Genomic DNA, 18563 nt, shown 5'->3' on the forward strand with positions numbered 1-18563 from the left:
AGAACAGAAGAGAACAGAAGAGAACAGAAGAGAATGGAACAGAATAGAAGATAACAGAATAGAATAGAAGAGAATAGAAAAGAATAGCTTTAATTTTCCCAGAGGAAACTTAGTTTGTGGCATTTTGGATTAGATTTTAAACACATAACAGCACAATTGACACATGATAAATACAGCTAAACAAATGCATTATACTAGAAAAACACAGTCACTAGAATTATAAGTGTTTCCTTTGGAGTTGATCAGCACATATTTGTCTTGTACCAAAGGTATATTTAGAGACCATATGTTTTACAGTCTATGATCCAGAGTACGAAAATACAAACTGTGTTAAAATGACTGTATTCATTACTTTCACATGAACCTTTATTCTACTCCAGAACGCCAGTGTTTTCTGGTCTGCTGCGGTAGGTGATGTCAACCTCATGTAATTGAATGGAAACAAGTGACAACAAGCAGCGCATCAAGCAGATGAAGCAAGTCGTTTTAAACACTCACAGTTTTCTTTTCCTGGTGCAGTTTGTGTTTATGATGCCCTTCGGTAGGCTTAGCTAGGCCTATGTCCTCTGGTTGAGTAGTAGGCTTAGCTAGGCCTATGTCCTCTGGTTGAGTAGTAGGCTTAGCTAGGCCTATGTCCTCTGGTTGAGTAGTAGGCTTAGCTAGGCCTATGTCCTCTGGTTGAGTAGTAGGCTTAGCTAGGCCTATGTCCTCTGGTTGAGTAGTAGGCTTAGCTAGGCCTATGTCCTCTGGTTGAGTAGTAGGCTTAGCTAGGCCTATGTCCTCTGGTTGAGTAGTAGGCTTAGCTAGGCCTATGTCCTCTGGTTGAGTAGTAGGCTTAGCTAGGCCTATGTCCTCTGGTTCTGGGTTGTAGGCTTAGCTAGGCCTATGTCCTCTGGTTCTGGGTTGTAGGCTTAGCTAGGCCTATGTCCTCTGGTTCTGGGTTGTAGGCTTAGCCAGGCCTATGTCCTCTGGTTGAGTAGTAGGCTTAGCTAGGCCTATGTCCTCTGGTTCTGGGTTGTAGGCTTAGCTAGGCCTATGTCCTCTGGTTCTGGGTTGTAGGCTTAGCTAGGCCTATGTCCTCTGGTTCTGGGTTGTAGGCTTAGCCAGGCCTATGTCCTCTGGTTGAGTAGTAGGCTTAGCTAGGCCTATGTCCTCTGGTTCTGGGTTGTAGGCTTAGCTAGGCCTATGTCCTCTGGTTCTGGGTTGTAGGCTTAGCTAGGCCTATGTCCTCTGGTTCTGGGTTGTAGGCTTAGCCAGGCCTATGTCCTCTGGTTGAGTAGTAGGCTTAGCTAGGCCTATGTCCTCTGGTTCTGGGTTGTAGGCTTTTGTGTCAATTAATTTACCATATGGAATGGGATCACTTTTGAGAGGTGTAATCTGTCAACATTTATACATTTAGATGGGAATTGAGTTGAGTGAAATGTTAAAAACATTCTGCCGCTGGCAATGGAGGGAATGACTAGAAGGTATCCAGATTTTGTCAAATTAACGTCAGATTTGACTTTTCGTAGCAAGTTAGGATAATTTACAAGGCAGTCTATGATAATTAATGAAGCAGGTTAGGAGAATTGGGTTATCTAAAATGCAACTCAAATAAAAAAAACTTTTGACGTTAATTTGACAAAAACTGGACCCCTTCTAGCCATGACCTGCAATGGAACGCGAAACAGTTTCCCCGCTCTGACGTAAGCACGTACACCCATTTGCTTGTTCTTTTACGGAATTAAAACTTTTACGTTGAACCAAAAAACAAAAACCCCCTAAAAGTATTTATGTCAAGAAAAACAACAACAACAAGAGTACGTAGGCTACGTAGTAGGCCCAGAGGCTGTGTGAAACGACTAGGTCTGTGTATATAGGACTGGGTCCAGGCTTAATAGCCTAATGAATAACAACATGTATTTATAGATTACAGAACGTGTAACCTATTAACAGACCCCTTTTGGATGGTTTCCAACACTTGGCGACGTGGGATCCGTCGGTTCTCTGCGGTTGTTAAAGTGTATTTCCTTGGTCGTCAGTAGACCCTGCCCTCCGTATGTCACTGTATTGATGTGTTGTTAGCAAATGGGAGCAGAAGGGCCGATCCTTCGCCTGGAGAGGTTATTCTCACTACAGGGTTGATCCGCCTGGAGAGGTCATTCTCACTACAGGGTTGATCCGCATGGAGAGGTCATTCTCACTACAGGGTTGATCCGCCTGGAGAGGTTATTCTGACTACAGGGTTGATCCTTCGCCTGGAGAGGTCATTCTCACTACAGGGTTGATCCGCCTGGAGAGGTTATTCCGACTACAGGGTTGATCCTTCGCCTGGAGAGGTCATTCTGATTACAGTTGCCACTTCTTGCCAAAATCTTCAGGGTTTAAAGACTCGATCACTGCGACTCCATTCATACACATTATTGTGTTTTCTCCAATCGAGACACGGATCCCGATGTTCAATCAGGATTCAGGAATACTTCCACATCTAACATTGAAAGGAGATACTTTGTGAAGTGTTTGATATTTCGGTCTGATCTGACTACCGAAGCATGGTTGATGACACCAGTTTAGCAACTAAATCTGCTTTGGTAAGAATCACATTTGGTTCCTTCTCTAACCACGTTGATTAGTTGTTGTTAATAGTATGTAGATGTTTGAATTACATTTACAGTAAAGTAACTTTTGACACAACATTTAATTTTAAACTCTGCAATAGATTGATTGACACGAACGTTTCGGATGCGTTATAGAGAAATAATACCAATGGTTTAATGTTCATGTTTATTTTGTCACAGTACACACGAGCCTATTATAGCGGCATCAGCATTATACTGCGCACCATGTTACTTTGTTCGCCACGTTCATTTACGAAATACAGTAGTTTACATTGTAGTATATTTATGTTGCACTTTTAACACGTTAGAAACCACGTTTTAGGATATATCGACTCCAGTGGTCAAATGCCGGCCACATCAGCATAATACGCATGGCCATGCTGTTTTTCCAGTTTATTACAAAGTTATTTCTTAACAGTTTATGACTTACACTAGTTTTCATTTTTAGTGGTTATTTTTACCCCTACGCCCTCCACAGCAAGCAGTTTTCTCCTCGACCTGCAACCTCCCCCTGCTCGTCTCCTCTGCCTCGACACACAGCCACTTCCCCGGTTCACACTCACAGTCCGACCAGCCCAACGGCGGAGGCATGAAGCTAGAGGCGGTCATGGAAAACCTCCAAAGACAGCAGGCTGCCCGCCTGGCGCTCGAAGAGAAGCTCCGTCATGCGGAGAAAGAGAAAGACCTCCGCTCCATGGTCGAGTCCCAGATCCATCAACAAACCCTCGCCTTCCGCCACTACCAGGCAGCGGTCCGTGGCGCTTTCGCTGCGGGAATAGCGAACTCTTCTCTCGGGTTGGCGAGCTCCGCTGAACGGGAACTGGCTCTCCCTCACAGTCTTGACGCTCGCAGGCACTCGGCCAAAGCCGACTCCGATATGGACGATGATCCAGAGGGCATGGACCGAGGTATAAATGATGACAACAAGGATATGGATGGAGATGGCCTGGACAACGAGGGAATCGTGGACGATGAGGAGGACATAGAGGGGGCTCTCAGCCACTACCAGCCCCGCCACCCCATGCACCCCGGGGCGGGAGACTCGCCAAAGGACACACTTGTACATCTCATATCCAGAGCCCCTCCGTCGTTCGCTGCGCCCCGGCAGTCAGAGACCCCGAGCGGGATGGCACCACAGTCTCAGCAACACGAATGGACTTACGACGAGCAATTCAAACAGGTAAAGCTGACTTCTATTAAGTAATACCTTCATATGAAACTTTACTCAACATAGACTCCACTGACTGTACTAACCCTGTTGATAACAACTCAATCTCCTTACTAAATCAGCCTAGAATTAAACCTTTACTAAGTCCAAAACACAATTGAAACGTATGTTTGACTATACAGACGTAAGATCTTAATTTCCATAGGAAATGCAAAATATGTGGCGTATTTGAGTTTTAAAAAGGCTTCAAACGTTTGTAATTTCCACTTTGAAATTTCAGACTTGATTTCCCCTCATGAAAAAATGTATCAACCCCTACAAAAATGTCCTTTAGTTATAATCCACGTAGTCATTCACATCTGTTTTCCTTCTGCAGGATTATTTTCCTTCTATAGTAAACTGGCTCAAATTAAGATCATACATCAGTAGCGTCTCAAGAGGATGTTCAACAGGTTGTTTGCACTCCAGAAAGTACTTAAGTTTAGGCATCTATTCTGTATGTGAAATAGACTCGTGCGTCCTATTGGGAGGGATCGTACTGTGAGCATTTTACACCAAACGTTGAAGCATTAATTACTTTTAGATAGAACACAGGAAGAGTTTCATTCCAAAACGCGATATATCCATTTTCAGAAATGCTGGTAAATTAGATTTTTATTGAAAGAGATTGGTGTGTTTTTTTCACCATATAATCATGTCATGAGGTTGTTCAATGCCAGACATTTATTTGTTTAAAATCTATCACTTCATGGTTTCATTTCAGAGAGAGAAATAAGGATGTTTTTCCTGCTAAATGCTAAATATCCACCTCACTCTCAGAGGAATCAGTAGTGCAGCTAGGTCTTACACAGTCTAATGTAAAAAAACAAACATTTTAATAAATAAATAACAAATCATTCAATAGAGTGATATGAGATCTGTATGTGAAACATTTACATTTGACATTGTAGACATTTAGCAGATGGTTTTATCCAGAGGGATTTACATCTTCAGATAGCTAGGTGGACCAGTCAGAGTCAGTACATTCATCTACAGATAGCTAGGTGGACCAGTCATAGTCAGTACATTTATCTCCAGATAGCTAGGTGGACCAGTCATAGTCAGTACATTCATCTCCAGATAGCTAGGTGGACCAGTCATAGTCAGTACATTCATCTTCAGATAGCTAGGTGGACCAGTCATAGTCAGTACATTCATCTCCAGATAGCTAGGTGGACCAGTCATAGTCAGTACATTCATCTCCAGATAGCTAGGTGGACCAGTCATAGTCAGTACATTCATCTCCAGATAGCTAGGTGGACCAGTCATAGTCAGTACATTCATCTCCAGATAGCTAGGTGGACCAGTCATAGTCAGTACATTCATCTACAGATAGCTAGGTGGACCAGTCATAGTCAGTACATTCATCTACAGATAGCTAGGTGGACCAGTCATAGTCAGTACATTCATCTCCAGATAGCTAGGTGGACCAGTCATAGTCAGTACATTCATCTCCAGATAGCTAGGTGGACCAGTCATAGTCAGTACATTCATCTCCAGATAGCTAGGTGGACCAGTCATAGTCAGTACATTCATCTCCAGATAGCTAGGTGGACCAGTCATAGTCAGTACATTCATCTCCAGATAGCTAGGTGGACCAGTCATAGTCAGTACATTCATCTCCAGATAGCTAGGTGGACCAGTCAGAGTCAGTACATTCATCTTCAGATAGCTAGGTGGACCAGTCATAGTCAGTACAGGTGAAACGAGCTAAGAGAAGAGCGAGAGAGAAAACAACATTTTAAAATAAGATTGCGTATGTTTTTGGCAGGAGGACAGGAAATGCAAGAAAGTAGAGCAGGTGGCATTCCAGCCTGGCTCACACCCAAAAATGCTAGGATATCCCTCTCTGACAGGAGCGTGTCGGCTTGCAGCCAACCCATTACAAAACAAAAACATATAGCCCAGCACCTTTACAGACAGACAGACAGACAGACAGACAGACAGACAGACAGACAGACAGACAGACAGACAGACAGACAGACAGACAGACAGACAGACAGACAGGAAAACAGCAGAGAAAGGGAATATATCCAAATAGACTGTAATATTCAGACAAGTTTTAACCATGTAGACCATTAGAGCCTGGTCATCACTAGACCATTAGATCCTGGTCATCACTAGACCATTAGATCCTGGTCATCACTAGACCATTAGATCCTGGTCATCACTAGACCATTAGATCCTGGTCATCACTAGACCATTAGATCCTGGTCACCACTAGACCATTAGATCCTGGTCATCACTAGACCATTAGATCCTGGTCATCACTAGACCATTAGATCCTGGTCATCACTAGACCATTAGATCCTGGTCATCACTAGACCATTAGATCCTGGTCATCACTAGACCATTAGAGCCTGGTCATCACTAGACCATTAGATCCTGGTCATCACTAGACCATTAGATCCTGGTCATCACTAGACCATTAGATCCTGGTCATCACTAGACCATTAGATCCTGGTCACCACTAGACCATTAGAGCCTGGTCATCACTAGACCATTAGATCCTGGTCATCACTAGACCATTAGATCCTGGTCATCACTAGACCATTAGATCCTGGTCATCACTAGATCATTAGATCCTGGTCATCACTAGACCATTAGATCCTGGTCATCACTAGACCATTAGATCCTGGTCATCACTAGACCATTAGATCCTGGTCATCACTAGACCATTAGATCCTGGTCATCACTAGACCATTAGATCCTGGTCATCACTAGACCATTAGAGCCTGGTCATCACTAGACCATTAGAGCCTGGTCATCACTAGACCATTAGAGCCTGGTCATCACTAGACCATTAGATCCTGGTCAGCACTAGACCTTTAGAGCCTGGTCATCACTAGACCATTAGATCCTGGTCATCACTAGACCATTAGATCCTGGTCACCACTAGACCATTAGAGCCTGGTCATCACTAGACCATTAGATCCTGGTCACCACTAGACCATTAGAGCCTGGTCATCACTAGACCATTAGAGCCTGGTCATCACTAGACCATTAGAGCCTGGTCATCACTAGACCATTAGAGCTGTCTTTGACACAGACATCTAACTCTTGTGAGAGAGGAGAGGACCCTTCTCTTTTTTACTGCACTGGCATCTCCCTCCCTCCCTCCCTCCCTCCCTCCCTCCCTCCCTCCCGTTTTGTTTTGTGTGTGTATGTTCGGGACTGCCTGATATCCAATCAGACTGCAGCAATATCCTGTAAATTACAAACTTGTGATGTAATATATGTATATGAGCTTCAGATAGCTAGGTGAAACGAGCTAAGAGAAGAGCGAGAGAGAAAAAACAACATTTTAAAATAAGATTGCGTATGTTTTTGGCAGGAGGACAGGACATTCCAGCCTGGCTCACACCCAAAAATGCTAGGATCTCCCTCTCTGACAGGAGATATGTTAAAGAGCTTGATTTCTCCCCCTTGGAGAGCTGGGCTGTAAAACAACTAGCTAGACACACCTCAGATCTAACTAAAGGTGGCTGGTGTCACACCCTGACCATAGTTTGCTTTGTATGTTTGTATGTTTTGTTTGGTCAGGGTGTGATCTGAGTGGGCATTCTATATTGTATGTCTAGTTTGTCTGTTTCTGTGTTTGGCCTGATATGGTTCTCAATCAGAGGCAGGTGTTAGTCATTGTCTCTGATTGGGAACCATATTTAGGTAGCCTGTTTGGTGTTGGGGTTTGTGGGTGATTGTCTCCTGTGTCAGTGTTTGTACCACACGGGACTGGTTTCGGGTTTTCACATTTATTGTTTTGTAGTTTGTTCATGTATAGTTTTTCTTATTAAAAAACCATGAACTTCAACCACGCTACGTATTGGTCCGCCTCTCCTTCGACGGAAGAATCCCGTAACAGCTGAGCTGTAAAACAACTAGCTAGAAACACCTCAGATCTAACTAAAGGTGGCTGGGCTGTAAAACAACTAGCTAGAAACACCTCAGATCTAACTAAAGGTGGCTGGGCTGTAAAACAACTAGCTAGACACACCTCAGATCTAACTAAAGGTGGCTGGGCTGTAAAACAACTAGCTAGAAACACCTCAGATCTAACTAAAGGTGGCTGGGCTGTAAAACAACTAGCTAGACACACCTCAGATCTAACTAAAGGTGGCTGGGTTGGGGTCAGGAGGGTGTAGGTGTGTGTGTGTGTGTCTCTTTCACTCACTCTCGTTCCATTTCAATTCTATTCAAGGGGCTTTAATAGCATGGGATACTTGTGTTTACTGTGTCAAAACAGGTACAATAGATCATTTAACTAAATGGAAATAAACAGGCATTGGCTTACAGGTAAACTGGGAATAAAACAAATATTGCTAGAACCTATTTCTTGAATTATAAATATCAGACACTTTTGACCTTCACAATACCTCTGATGGCAGTAACTTTACAAGCACTAATTATGGTCAATTTAGACTGAGAATAGTATCTAGTTATGGTAAGGGGTGAAATAAGTAGAGCCAGTTATAGTTGTAATGTTTTATCAGATTATAAAAAAAGAACATCGGTCTTTATGTGGCTAAAAGAAAAGGAATATAATATATACTGTTGACAGGAAACTCACTCTACATCCTCAGGTGAAGTTGCGTGGAAAAAGGAAAGGGGTGGTGAAATCATTTTCTGCCAAATACAAAATAACTCAAAAGGTGTGATGATATTAACTAACAAAAATGTTGATCTGAATGAGCAAATAGTCATGAATGACTCGCAAGGAAGGTGGAGCCTTTTGAATATGAATGTGGACGAAAAAGAGATGTGGCTCATTAATCTATATGGTCCAAATCAGGATGATGCATACTTCTTTGAAAACGTTTATACCAATTTATTGAACTGACAGTCATTTTTTTCCAGTTTTTCCAGTATAATATAGGTTCAGCAAATCCCCTTATTGTTTGGTATGTACCTTCAGGAGTCATTCAATTCAATATTCATCAATAATAAAGAAGCAGTTTCTGGCTAAAGAGACAAGACTAACTAGATAGCAATAAAAACGATACTACAGAGATGCAAAATAAGTTAGAGGAAAAACAAAAAGAACTTGAGAAACTTATTCAGAAAGATCTAATGTAATCTATTACAAACATAAAGCCAACTGGATGGAACATGGAGAAAAATGCACAAACTTCTTCCTGAATCTCCAATACAGGAACGCTAACAAAAAGAATTTGCAGAACCTCATTACTGAAGACGGAGTCATCTATGATTCTCCAAATTATATTTTAAAAGAGGAAGCTAATTATTTGAGGCAGATGTTCTCTTTTGTGTCTCATCCTTTCCCACTGAATGAATATTATGGTAAGGAATTCTTTCCAGATAATATAAATAATGGAATATTAACAAATGTACAGAAAGATCAGTGCGAAGGCCAAATTACAGAGGAAGAACTTTTTGAGGATATTAAATCGTTTCAGCCTGCAAAAACCCCAGGGCTTGATGGCATACCGGTAGAGGTATATCAAGCCTTCTTTGATATACTAAAAGCTCCAATGTGAGTTTGTTTTAACTACTCCTATAGAAATGGTAGTCTGCCAGGTACTCAGCAGGAAGGTGTGATTTCTCTTTTATTAAAACAAGACCCAGATGGCAAATCAAAAGACCAAGTCTATCTAAAAAACTGGAGGCCCCTTACACTTCAATGTTGTGATGCAAAAATACTAGGGAAATGCATAGCACTCAGAATTAAAATGATTTTACAAGGTATTGTTTATCCTGATCAGACAGGTTTTTTTACATGGATGATACATTGGAGATAATATACGACAACTACTAGAAATAATAGAACATATAAGATGCCAAGAGTGGTATTTATAGCAGATTTTGAAAAGATATTTGATAAATTAAGACTACATTTTATTTATAAACGCCTGGATTTTTTCAGTTTTGAAAAATGGGTAAAATAAATAAACGTCCCTTTTTCAGGACCCTGTCTTTCAAAGATAATTCATAAAAATGCAAATAACTTCACAGATCTTCATTGTAAAGGGTTTAAACACTGTTTCCCATATTGTTCAATGAACCATAAACAATTAATGAACATGCACTTGTGGAACGGTCGTTAAGACACTGACAGCTTTATGCAATTAAGGTCACAGTTATGAAAACTTAGAACACTAAAGAGGACTTTCTACTGACTCCGAAAAACACCAAAAGAAAGATGCCCAGGGTCTCTGCTCATCTGCGTGAACGTGCCTTATGCATGCTGCATGGAGGCATGAGTACTGCAGATGTGGCCAGGGAAATAAATTGCAATGTCCGTACAGTGTGAGACGCCTAAGACAGCGCTACAGGGAGACAGGATGGACAGCTGATCATCCTCGCCGCAGTGGCAGACCACATGTAACACCACCTGCACAGGATCAGTACATCCGAACATCACACCTGTGGGACAGGTACAGGATGGCAACAACAACAACTGCCCGAGTTACACCAGGAACGCACAATCTCACCATCAGTGCTCAGAATATCCGCAATAGGATGAGAGAAGCTGGACTGAGGGCTTGTAGGCCTGTTGTAAGGCAGGTCCTCACCAGACATCACCGGCAACAACGTCACCTATGGGCACAAACCCACCGTTGCAGGAGCAGACAGGACTGGTAAAAAGTGCTCTTCACTGACGAGTCGCGGTTTTGTCTCACCAAGGGTGATGGTTGGATTCGCGTTTATCGTTGAAGGAATTAGTATTACACAGAGGGCTGTGCGTTACAGGGAAGACATCCTCCTCCCTCATGTGGTACCCTTCCTGCAGGCTCATCCTGACATGACCCTCCAGCATGACAATACCACCAGCCATACTGCCTGTTCTGTGCGTGATTTCCTGCAAGACTGGAATGTCAGTGTTCTGCCATGGCCAGTGAAGAGCCCTCAGATCAATCCCAAGAGCACGTCTGGGACCTGTTGGATCGGAACAAGGGCTAGGGCCATTCCCCCCAGAAATGTCAGGGAACTTGCAGGTGCCTTGGTGGAAGAGTGGGGTAACATCTCACAGCAAGAACGGGCAAATCTGTCCATGAGAAGGAGATGCACTGCAGTACGTAATGCAGCTGGTGACCACACCAGATACTGACTGTTACTTTTGATTTTGACCCCCCCCCCCCTCGTTCATGGACACATTATTCAATTTCTAATAGTCACATGTCTGTGGAAAGGGCAGCAGGTAGCCTAGTGGTTAGAGCGTTGGACCTGTAACCAAATGGTTGCTTGATCGAATCCTCATTCTGACAAGGTAAAAATCTGTCGTTCTGCCCCTGAACATGGCAGTTGACCCACTGTTCCTAGGCCGTCATTGAAAATGTTCTTTCCTGCATACACCTTTTAAGTCTCCTCTGCATGCCGTGGATGATTGGTAGTAGTGATGTGCAGATGCAGGGTCGGCCGTCATTGTAAATAATAATTTGTTCTTAACTGTCTTGCGTAGTTAAATAAAGACTAAATAAAATAAAATAAAATAAAAAAACTTGTTCAGTTTATGTCTCAGTTGTTGAATCTTGTTGTGTTCGTACAAATATTTACACATGTTAAGTTTGTTGAAAATACACACAGTTGACAGTGAGAGGACGTTTCTTTTTATGCTGAGTTTATTAAAATCAGATTCAGTAACAACATTAGAGGAATAGAAATCCAAGGCTTAAAAACAAAGGTGTCAAGGTATGCTGATGACTCAAGTTTAATATTAAGTCCTCAAGCTAGATCCCTGCAATGTCTCATTAAAGATCCCTGCAATGTCTCATTAAAGATCCCTGCAATGTCTCATTAAAGATCCCTGCAATGTCTCATTAAAGATCCCTAATGACTCATTAAAGATCCCTGCAATGTCTCATTAAAGATCCCTGCAATGTCTCATTAAAGATCCCTGCAATGTCTCATTAAAGATCCCTGCAATGTCTCATTAAAGATCCCTGCAATGTCTCATTAAAGATCCCTGCAATGTCTCATTAAAGATCCCTGCAATGTCTCATTAAAGATCCCTGCAATGTCTCATTAAAGATCCCTGCAATGTCTCATTAAAGATCCCTGCAATGTCTCATTGAAGATCCCTGCAATGTCTCATTAAAGATCCCTGCAATGTCTCATTAAAGATCCCTGCAATGTCTCATTAAAGATCCCTGCAATGTCTCATTAAAGATCCCTGCAATGTCTCATTAAAGATCCCTGCAATGTCTCATTAAAGATCCCTGCAATGTCTCATTAAAGATCCCTGCAATGTCTCATTAAAGATCCCTGCAATGTCTCATTAAAGATCCCTGCAATGTCTCATTAAAGATCCCTGCAATGTCTCATTGAAGATCCCTGCAATGTCTCATTGAAGATCCCTGCAATGTCTCATTAAAGATCCCTGCAATGTCTCATTAAAGATCCCTGCAATGTCTCATTAAAGATCCCTGCAATGTCTCATTGAAGATCCCTGCAATGTCTCATTAAAGATCCCTGCAATGTCTCATTAAAGATCCCTGCAATGTCTCATTAAAGATCCCTTCAATGTCTCATTAAAGATCCCTGCAATGTCTCATTAAAGGTCCCTGCAATGTCTCATTAAAGATCCCTGCAATGTCTCATTAAAGGTCCCTGCAATGTCTGGCTTAAAGGTCCCTGCAATGTCTCAATGAAGATCCCTGCAATGTCTCAATGAAGATCCCTGCAATGTCTCATTAAAGATCCCTGCAATGTCTCATTAAAGGTCCCTGCAATGTCTCATTAAAGGTCCCTGCAATGTCTCATTAAAGATCTCTGCAATGTCTCATTGAAGATCCCTGCAATGTCTCATTAAAGATCCCTGCAATGTCTCATTAAAGGTCCCTGCAATGTCTCATTAAAGATCCCTGCAATGTCTCATTGAAGATCTCTGCAATGTCTCATTAAAGATCCCTTCAATGTCTCATTAAAGATCCCTGCAATGTCTCATTAAAGGTCCCTGCAATGTCTCATTAAAGGTCCCTGCAATGTCTCATTAAAGATCCCTGCAATGTCTCATTAAAGATCCCTGCAATGTCTCCTTGAAGATCTCTGAAAGTCTCATTAAAGATCCCTGCAATGTTCCTTGGAGATCTCTGCAATGTCTCATTAAAGATCCCTTCAATGTCTCATTAAAGATCCCTGCAATGTCTCATTAAAGGTCCCTGCAATGTCTCATTAAATATCCCTGCAATGTCTCCTTGAAGATCCCTGCAATGTCTCATTAAAGATCCCTTCAATGTCTCCTTGAAGATCCCTGCAATGTCTCATTAAAGATCCCTGCAATGTCTCATTAAAGAAGGTGGAGCCTTTTGAATATGAATGTGGACTGCAATGTCTCATTAAAGATCCCTGTAATGTCTCATTAAAGATCCCTGCAATGTCTCATTAAAGATCCCTGCAATGTCTCATTAAAGATCCCTGCAATGTCTCATTGAAGATCCCTGCAATGTCTCATTGAAGATCCCTGCAATGTTCATTAACCTCCCTGCAATGTCTCATTCAAGATCCCTGCAATGACTCATTGAAGATCCCTGCAATGTCTCCTTAAAGATCCCTGCAATGTCTCATTAAAGGTCCCTGCAATGTCTCATTAAAGGTCCCTGCAATGTCTCAATGAAGATCCCTGCAATGTCTCAATGAAGATCCCTGCAATGTCTCATTAAAGATCCCTGCAATGTCTCGTTAAAGATCCCTGCAATGTCTCATTAAAGATCCCTGCAATGTCTCATTAAAGATCCCTGCAATGTCTCATTAAAGATCCCTGCAATGTCTCATTAAAGGTCCCTGCAATGTCTCATTAAAGGTCCCTGCAATGTCTCATTAAAGATCTCTGCAATGTCTCATTGAAGATCCCTGCAATGTCTCATTAAAGATCCCTGCAATGTCTCATTAAAGGTCCCTGCAATGTCTCATTAAAGATCCCTGCAATGTCTCATTGAAGATCTCTGCAATGTCTCATTAAAGATCCCTTCAATGTCTCATTAAAGATCCCTGCAATGTCTCATTAAAGGTCCCTGCAATGTCTCATTAAAGGTCCCTGCAATGTCTCATTAAAGATCCCTGCAATGTCTCATTAAAGATCCCTGCAATGTCTCATTGAAGATCTCTGCAAAGTCTCATTAAAGATCCCTGCAATGTCTCCTTGGAGATCTCTGCAATGTCTCATTAAAGATCCCTTCAATGTCTCATTAAAGATCCCTGCAATGTCTCATTAAAGGTCCCTGCAATGTCTCATTAAATATCCCTGCAATGTCTCATTGAAGATCCCTGCAATGTCTCATTAAAGATCCCTTCAATGTCTCCTTGAAGATCCCTGCAATGTCTCATTAAAGATCCCTGCAATGTCTCATTAAAGATCCCTGCAATGTCTCATTGAAGATCCCTGCAATGTCTCATTAAAGATCCCTGCAATGTCTCATTAAAGATCCCTGCAATGTCTCATTAAAGATCCCTGCAATGTCTCATTGAAGATCCCTGCAATGTCTCATTGAAGATCCCTGCAATGTCTCATTAAAGATCCCTGCAATGTCTCATTAAAGATCCCTGCAATGTCTCATTAAAGATCCCTGCAATGTCTCATTAAAGATCCCTGCAATGTCTCATTAAAGATCCCTGCAATGTCTCATTAAAGATCCCTGCAATGTCTCATTGAAGATCCCTGCAATGACTCATTGAAGAACTAGATAACTTTTCTGTACTCTCTGGACTAAAACCTAATTATGATAAGTGGACAATATTATCTATTGGATCCTTAAAAAATACAACTTTTACATTACCCTGCAGTTTACCTATAAAATGGGCTGATGGTGAAGTAGACATACTTGGTATTCATATCACAATAGATATAAATAAGCTCTCCACAATGAATTTAAATGTAAAACTTGTAAAAAATAGACAAGATCCTGCAACCATGGAGAGGTAAGTACCTGTCTATTTATGGAAAAAAGGCCCTGATTAACTCCTTAGTCATATCTCAGTTTACTCACTTACTTTTGGCACTGCCTACTCCTGATGATTCGTTTTTCAAATCATATGAGCAAAAAATATTTAGCTTTATCTGGGACGCTAAACCAGACAAAATAAAACAAGCCTATATATAATATATCTATTTTTGCCTTTGTGCAGATTGCTATGTCTCATTTTCGATTCATTGAAAAGTATACTTTTTTAAAAGTATCTCGCTTTTTCAAACAAGCATTGCAGAGCTGAGCTACAATTTAATTCCCCTGAAAATATAGAACAAATATTACAACTAATATTATGGCTGAACTCAAATGTGCTGGTTGATACCGGTATTCATGGGAAAAAGGTTATTTTGTTCATAAATTATATTGTAAAATTGGAATGGTAGAGTTATCAGAATTGTACAGGAAGGTCTGCTCAATTCAAGAGTACAACTAATTTATTACAGCATTGCCCCAAAAATGGAGTGGCAGCAGGAGGAGGCAGGGAACTGGTCTGTCTGGCCAATATAAAGGATCAATACTGGAGGAGGCAGGGAACTGGTCTGTCTGGCCAATATAAAGGATCAATACTGGAGGAGGCAGGGAACTGGTCTGTCTGGCCAATATAAAGGATCAATACTGGAGGAGGCAGGGAACTGGTCTGTCTGGCCAATATAAAGGATCAATACTGGAGGAGGTAGGGAACTGGTCTGTCTGGCCAATATAAAGGATCAATACTGGAGGAGGTAGGGAACTGGTCTGTCTGGCCATTATAAAGGATCAATACTGGAGGAGGTAGGGAACTGGTCTGTCTGGCCAATATAAAGGATCAATACTGGAGGAGGCAGGGAACTGGTCTGTCTGGCCAATATAAAGGATCAATACTGGAGGAGGCAGGGAACTGGTCTGTCTGGCCATTATAAAGGATCAATACTGGAGGAGGCAGGTGGGAGGAGGTAGGGAACTGGTCTGTCTGGCCAATATAAAGGATCAATACTGGAGGAGGCAGGTGGGAGGAGGTAGGGAACTGGTCTGTCTGGCCAATATAAAGGATCAATACTGGAGGAGGCAGGTGGGAGGAGGTAGGGAACTGGTCTGTCTGGCCAATATAAAGGATCAATACTGGAGGAGGCAGGTGGGAGGAGGTAGGGAACTGGTCTGTCTGGCCAATATAAAGGATCAATACTGGAGGAGGTAGGGAACTGGTCTGTCTGGCCATTATAAAGGATCAATACTGGAGGAGGTAGGGAACTGGTCTGTCTGCCCAATATAAAGGATCAATACTGGAGGAGGTAGGGAACTGGTCTGTCTGGCCATTATAAAGGATCAATACTGGAGGAGGTAGGGAACTGGTCTGTCTGGCCAATATAAAGGATCAATACTGGAGGAGGCAGGGAACTGGTCTGTCTGGCCAATATAAAGGATCAATACTGGAGGAGGCAGGGAACTGGTCTGTCTGGCCATTATAAAGGATCAATACTGGAGGAGGCAGGTGGGAGGAGGTAGGGAACTGGTCTGTCTGGCCAATATAAAGGATCAATACTGGAGGAGGCAGGTGGGAGGAGGTAGGGAACTGGTCTGTCTGGCCAATATAAAGGATCAATACTGGAGGAGGCAGGTGGGAGGAGGTAGGGAACTGGTCTGTCTGGCCAATATAAAGGATCAATACTGGAGGAGGCAGGTGGGAGGAGGTAGGGAACTGGTCTGTCTGGCCAATATAAAGGATCAATACTGGAGGAGGTAGGGAACTGGTCTGTCTGGCCATTATAAAGGATCAATACTGGAGGAGGTAGGGAACTGGTCTGTCTGCCCAATATAAAGGATCAATACTGGAGGAGGTAGGGAACTGGTCTGTCTGGCCATTATAAAGGATCAATACTGGAGGAGGTAGGGAACTGGTCTGTCTGGCCAATATAAAGGATCAATACTGGAGGAGGTAGGGAACTGGTCTGTCTGGCCAATATAAAGGATCAATACTGGAGGAGGTAGGGAACTGGTCTGTCTGGCCAATATAAAGGATCAATACTGGAGGAGGCAGGGAACTGGTCTGTCTGGCCATTATAAAGGATCAATACTGGAGGAGGCAGGTGGGAGGAGGAGGAGGAGGTAGGGAACTGGTCTGTCTGGCCATTATAAAGGATCAACACTGGAGGAGGCAGGTGGCAGTGGGAGGAGGTAGGGAACTGGTCTGTCTGGCCAATATAAAGGATCAATACTGGAGGAGGCAGGTGGGAGGAGGTAGGGAACTGGTCTGTCTGGCCAATATAAAGGATCAATACTGGAGGAGGCAGGTGGGAGGAGGTAGGGAACTGCTCTGTCTGGCCAATATAAAGGATCAATACTGGAGGAGGCAGGTGGGAGGAGGTAGGGAACTGGTCTGTCTGGCCAATATAAAGGATCAATACTGGAGGAGGCAGGGAACTGGTCTGTCTGGCCAATATAAAGGATCAATACTGGAGGAGGCAGGGAACTGGTCTGTCTGGCCAATATAAAGGATCAATACTGGAGGAGGCAGGGAACTGGTCTGTCTGGCCATTATAAAGGATCAATACTGGAGGAGGCAGGGAACTGGTCTGTCTGGCCAATATAAAGGATCAATACTGGAGGAGGCAGGGAACTGGTCTGTCTGGCCAATATAAAGGATCAATACTGGAGGAGGCAGGGAACTGGTCTGTCTGGCCATTATAAAGGATCAATACTGGAGGAGGCAGGGAACTGGTCTGTCTGGCCAATATAAAGGATCAATACTGGAGGAGGTAGGGAACTGGTCTGTCTGGCCAATATAAGGATCAATACTGGAGGAGGCAGGGAACTGGTCTGTCTGGCCATTATAAAGGATCAATACTGGAGGAGGTAGGGAACTGGTCTGTCTGGCCAATATAAGGATCAATACTGGAGGAGGCAGGGAACTGGTCTGTCTGGCCAATATAAAGGATCAATACTGGAGGAGGCAGGGAACTGGTCTGTCTGGCCAATATAAAGGATCAATACTGGAGGAGGCAGGGAACTGGTCTGTCTGGCCAATATAAAGGATCAATACTGGAGGAGGCAGGGAACTGGTCTGTCTGGCCATTATAAAGGATCAATACTGGAGGAGGCAGGGAACTGGTCTGTCTGGCCAATATAAAGGATCAATACTGGAGGAGGTAGGGAACTGGTCTGTCTGGCCAATATAAGGATCAATACTGGAGGAGGCAGGGAACTGGTCTGTCTGGCCAATATAAAGGATCAATACTGGAGGAGGCAGGGAACTGGTCTGTCTGGCCATTATAAAGGATCAATACTGGAGGAGGTAGGGAACTGGTCTGTCTGGCCAATATAAGGATCAATACTGGAGGAGGCAGGGAACTGGTCTGTCTGGCCAATATAAAGGATCAATACTGGAGGAGGCAGGGAACTGGTCTGTCTGGCCATTATAAAGGATCAATACTGGAGGAGGCAGATGGGAGGAGGTAGGGAACTGGTCTGTCTGGCCAATATAAAGGATCAATACTGGAGGAGGCAGGTGGGAGGAGGTAGGGAACTGGTCTGTCTGGCCAATATAAAGGATCAATACTGGAGGAGGTAGGGAACTGGTCTGTCTGGCCAATATAAAGGATCAATACTGGAGGAGGTAGGGAACTGGTCTGTCTGGCCAATATAAAGGATCAATACTGGAGGAGGCAGGTGGCAGCAGGAGGAGATAGGGAACTGGTCTGTCTGGCCAATATAAAGGATCAATACTGGAGGAGGCAGGTGGGAGGAGGTAGGGAACTGGTCTGTCTGGCCAATATAAAGGATCAATACTGGAGGAGGTAGGGAACTGGTCTGTCTGGCCAATATAAAGGATCAATACTGGAGGAGGTAGGGAACTGGTCTGTC

General features: G+C 43.0%; 1 protein-coding gene across 3 annotated transcripts in view; it reads left to right on the top strand.

Annotated features, from left to right (window-relative positions):
* The first annotated feature begins 1786 nt into the window (after positions 1-1786).
* The window catches only part of LOC118394100 (AT-rich interactive domain-containing protein 3A-like), a 115991-nt gene continuing 99214 nt past the window's right edge, over positions 1787-18563 (top strand). Inside the window, exons 1-3 of one of the 3 annotated variants that reach the window (XM_035787353.2) lie at positions 1787-2570; positions 3076-3777; positions 4142-4624. In XM_035787353.2, coding sequence (XP_035643246.1) covers positions 2532-2570; positions 3076-3777; positions 4142-4309 — 909 coding nt within the window. In that variant the 5' untranslated portion in view covers positions 1787-2531 and the 3' untranslated portion in view covers positions 4310-4624. Of the gene's footprint in view, positions 2571-3075; positions 3778-4141; positions 4625-18563 lie in introns of those variants that run through there. The other 2 variants (XM_052460821.1, XM_052460822.1) reach the window with 2 other exon arrangements.

Source organism: Oncorhynchus keta, chromosome 14, assembly GCF_023373465.1.
Source record: "Oncorhynchus keta strain PuntledgeMale-10-30-2019 chromosome 14, Oket_V2, whole genome shotgun sequence".
In the NCBI taxonomy this organism is placed as follows: domain Eukaryota; kingdom Metazoa; phylum Chordata; class Actinopteri; order Salmoniformes; family Salmonidae; genus Oncorhynchus; species Oncorhynchus keta.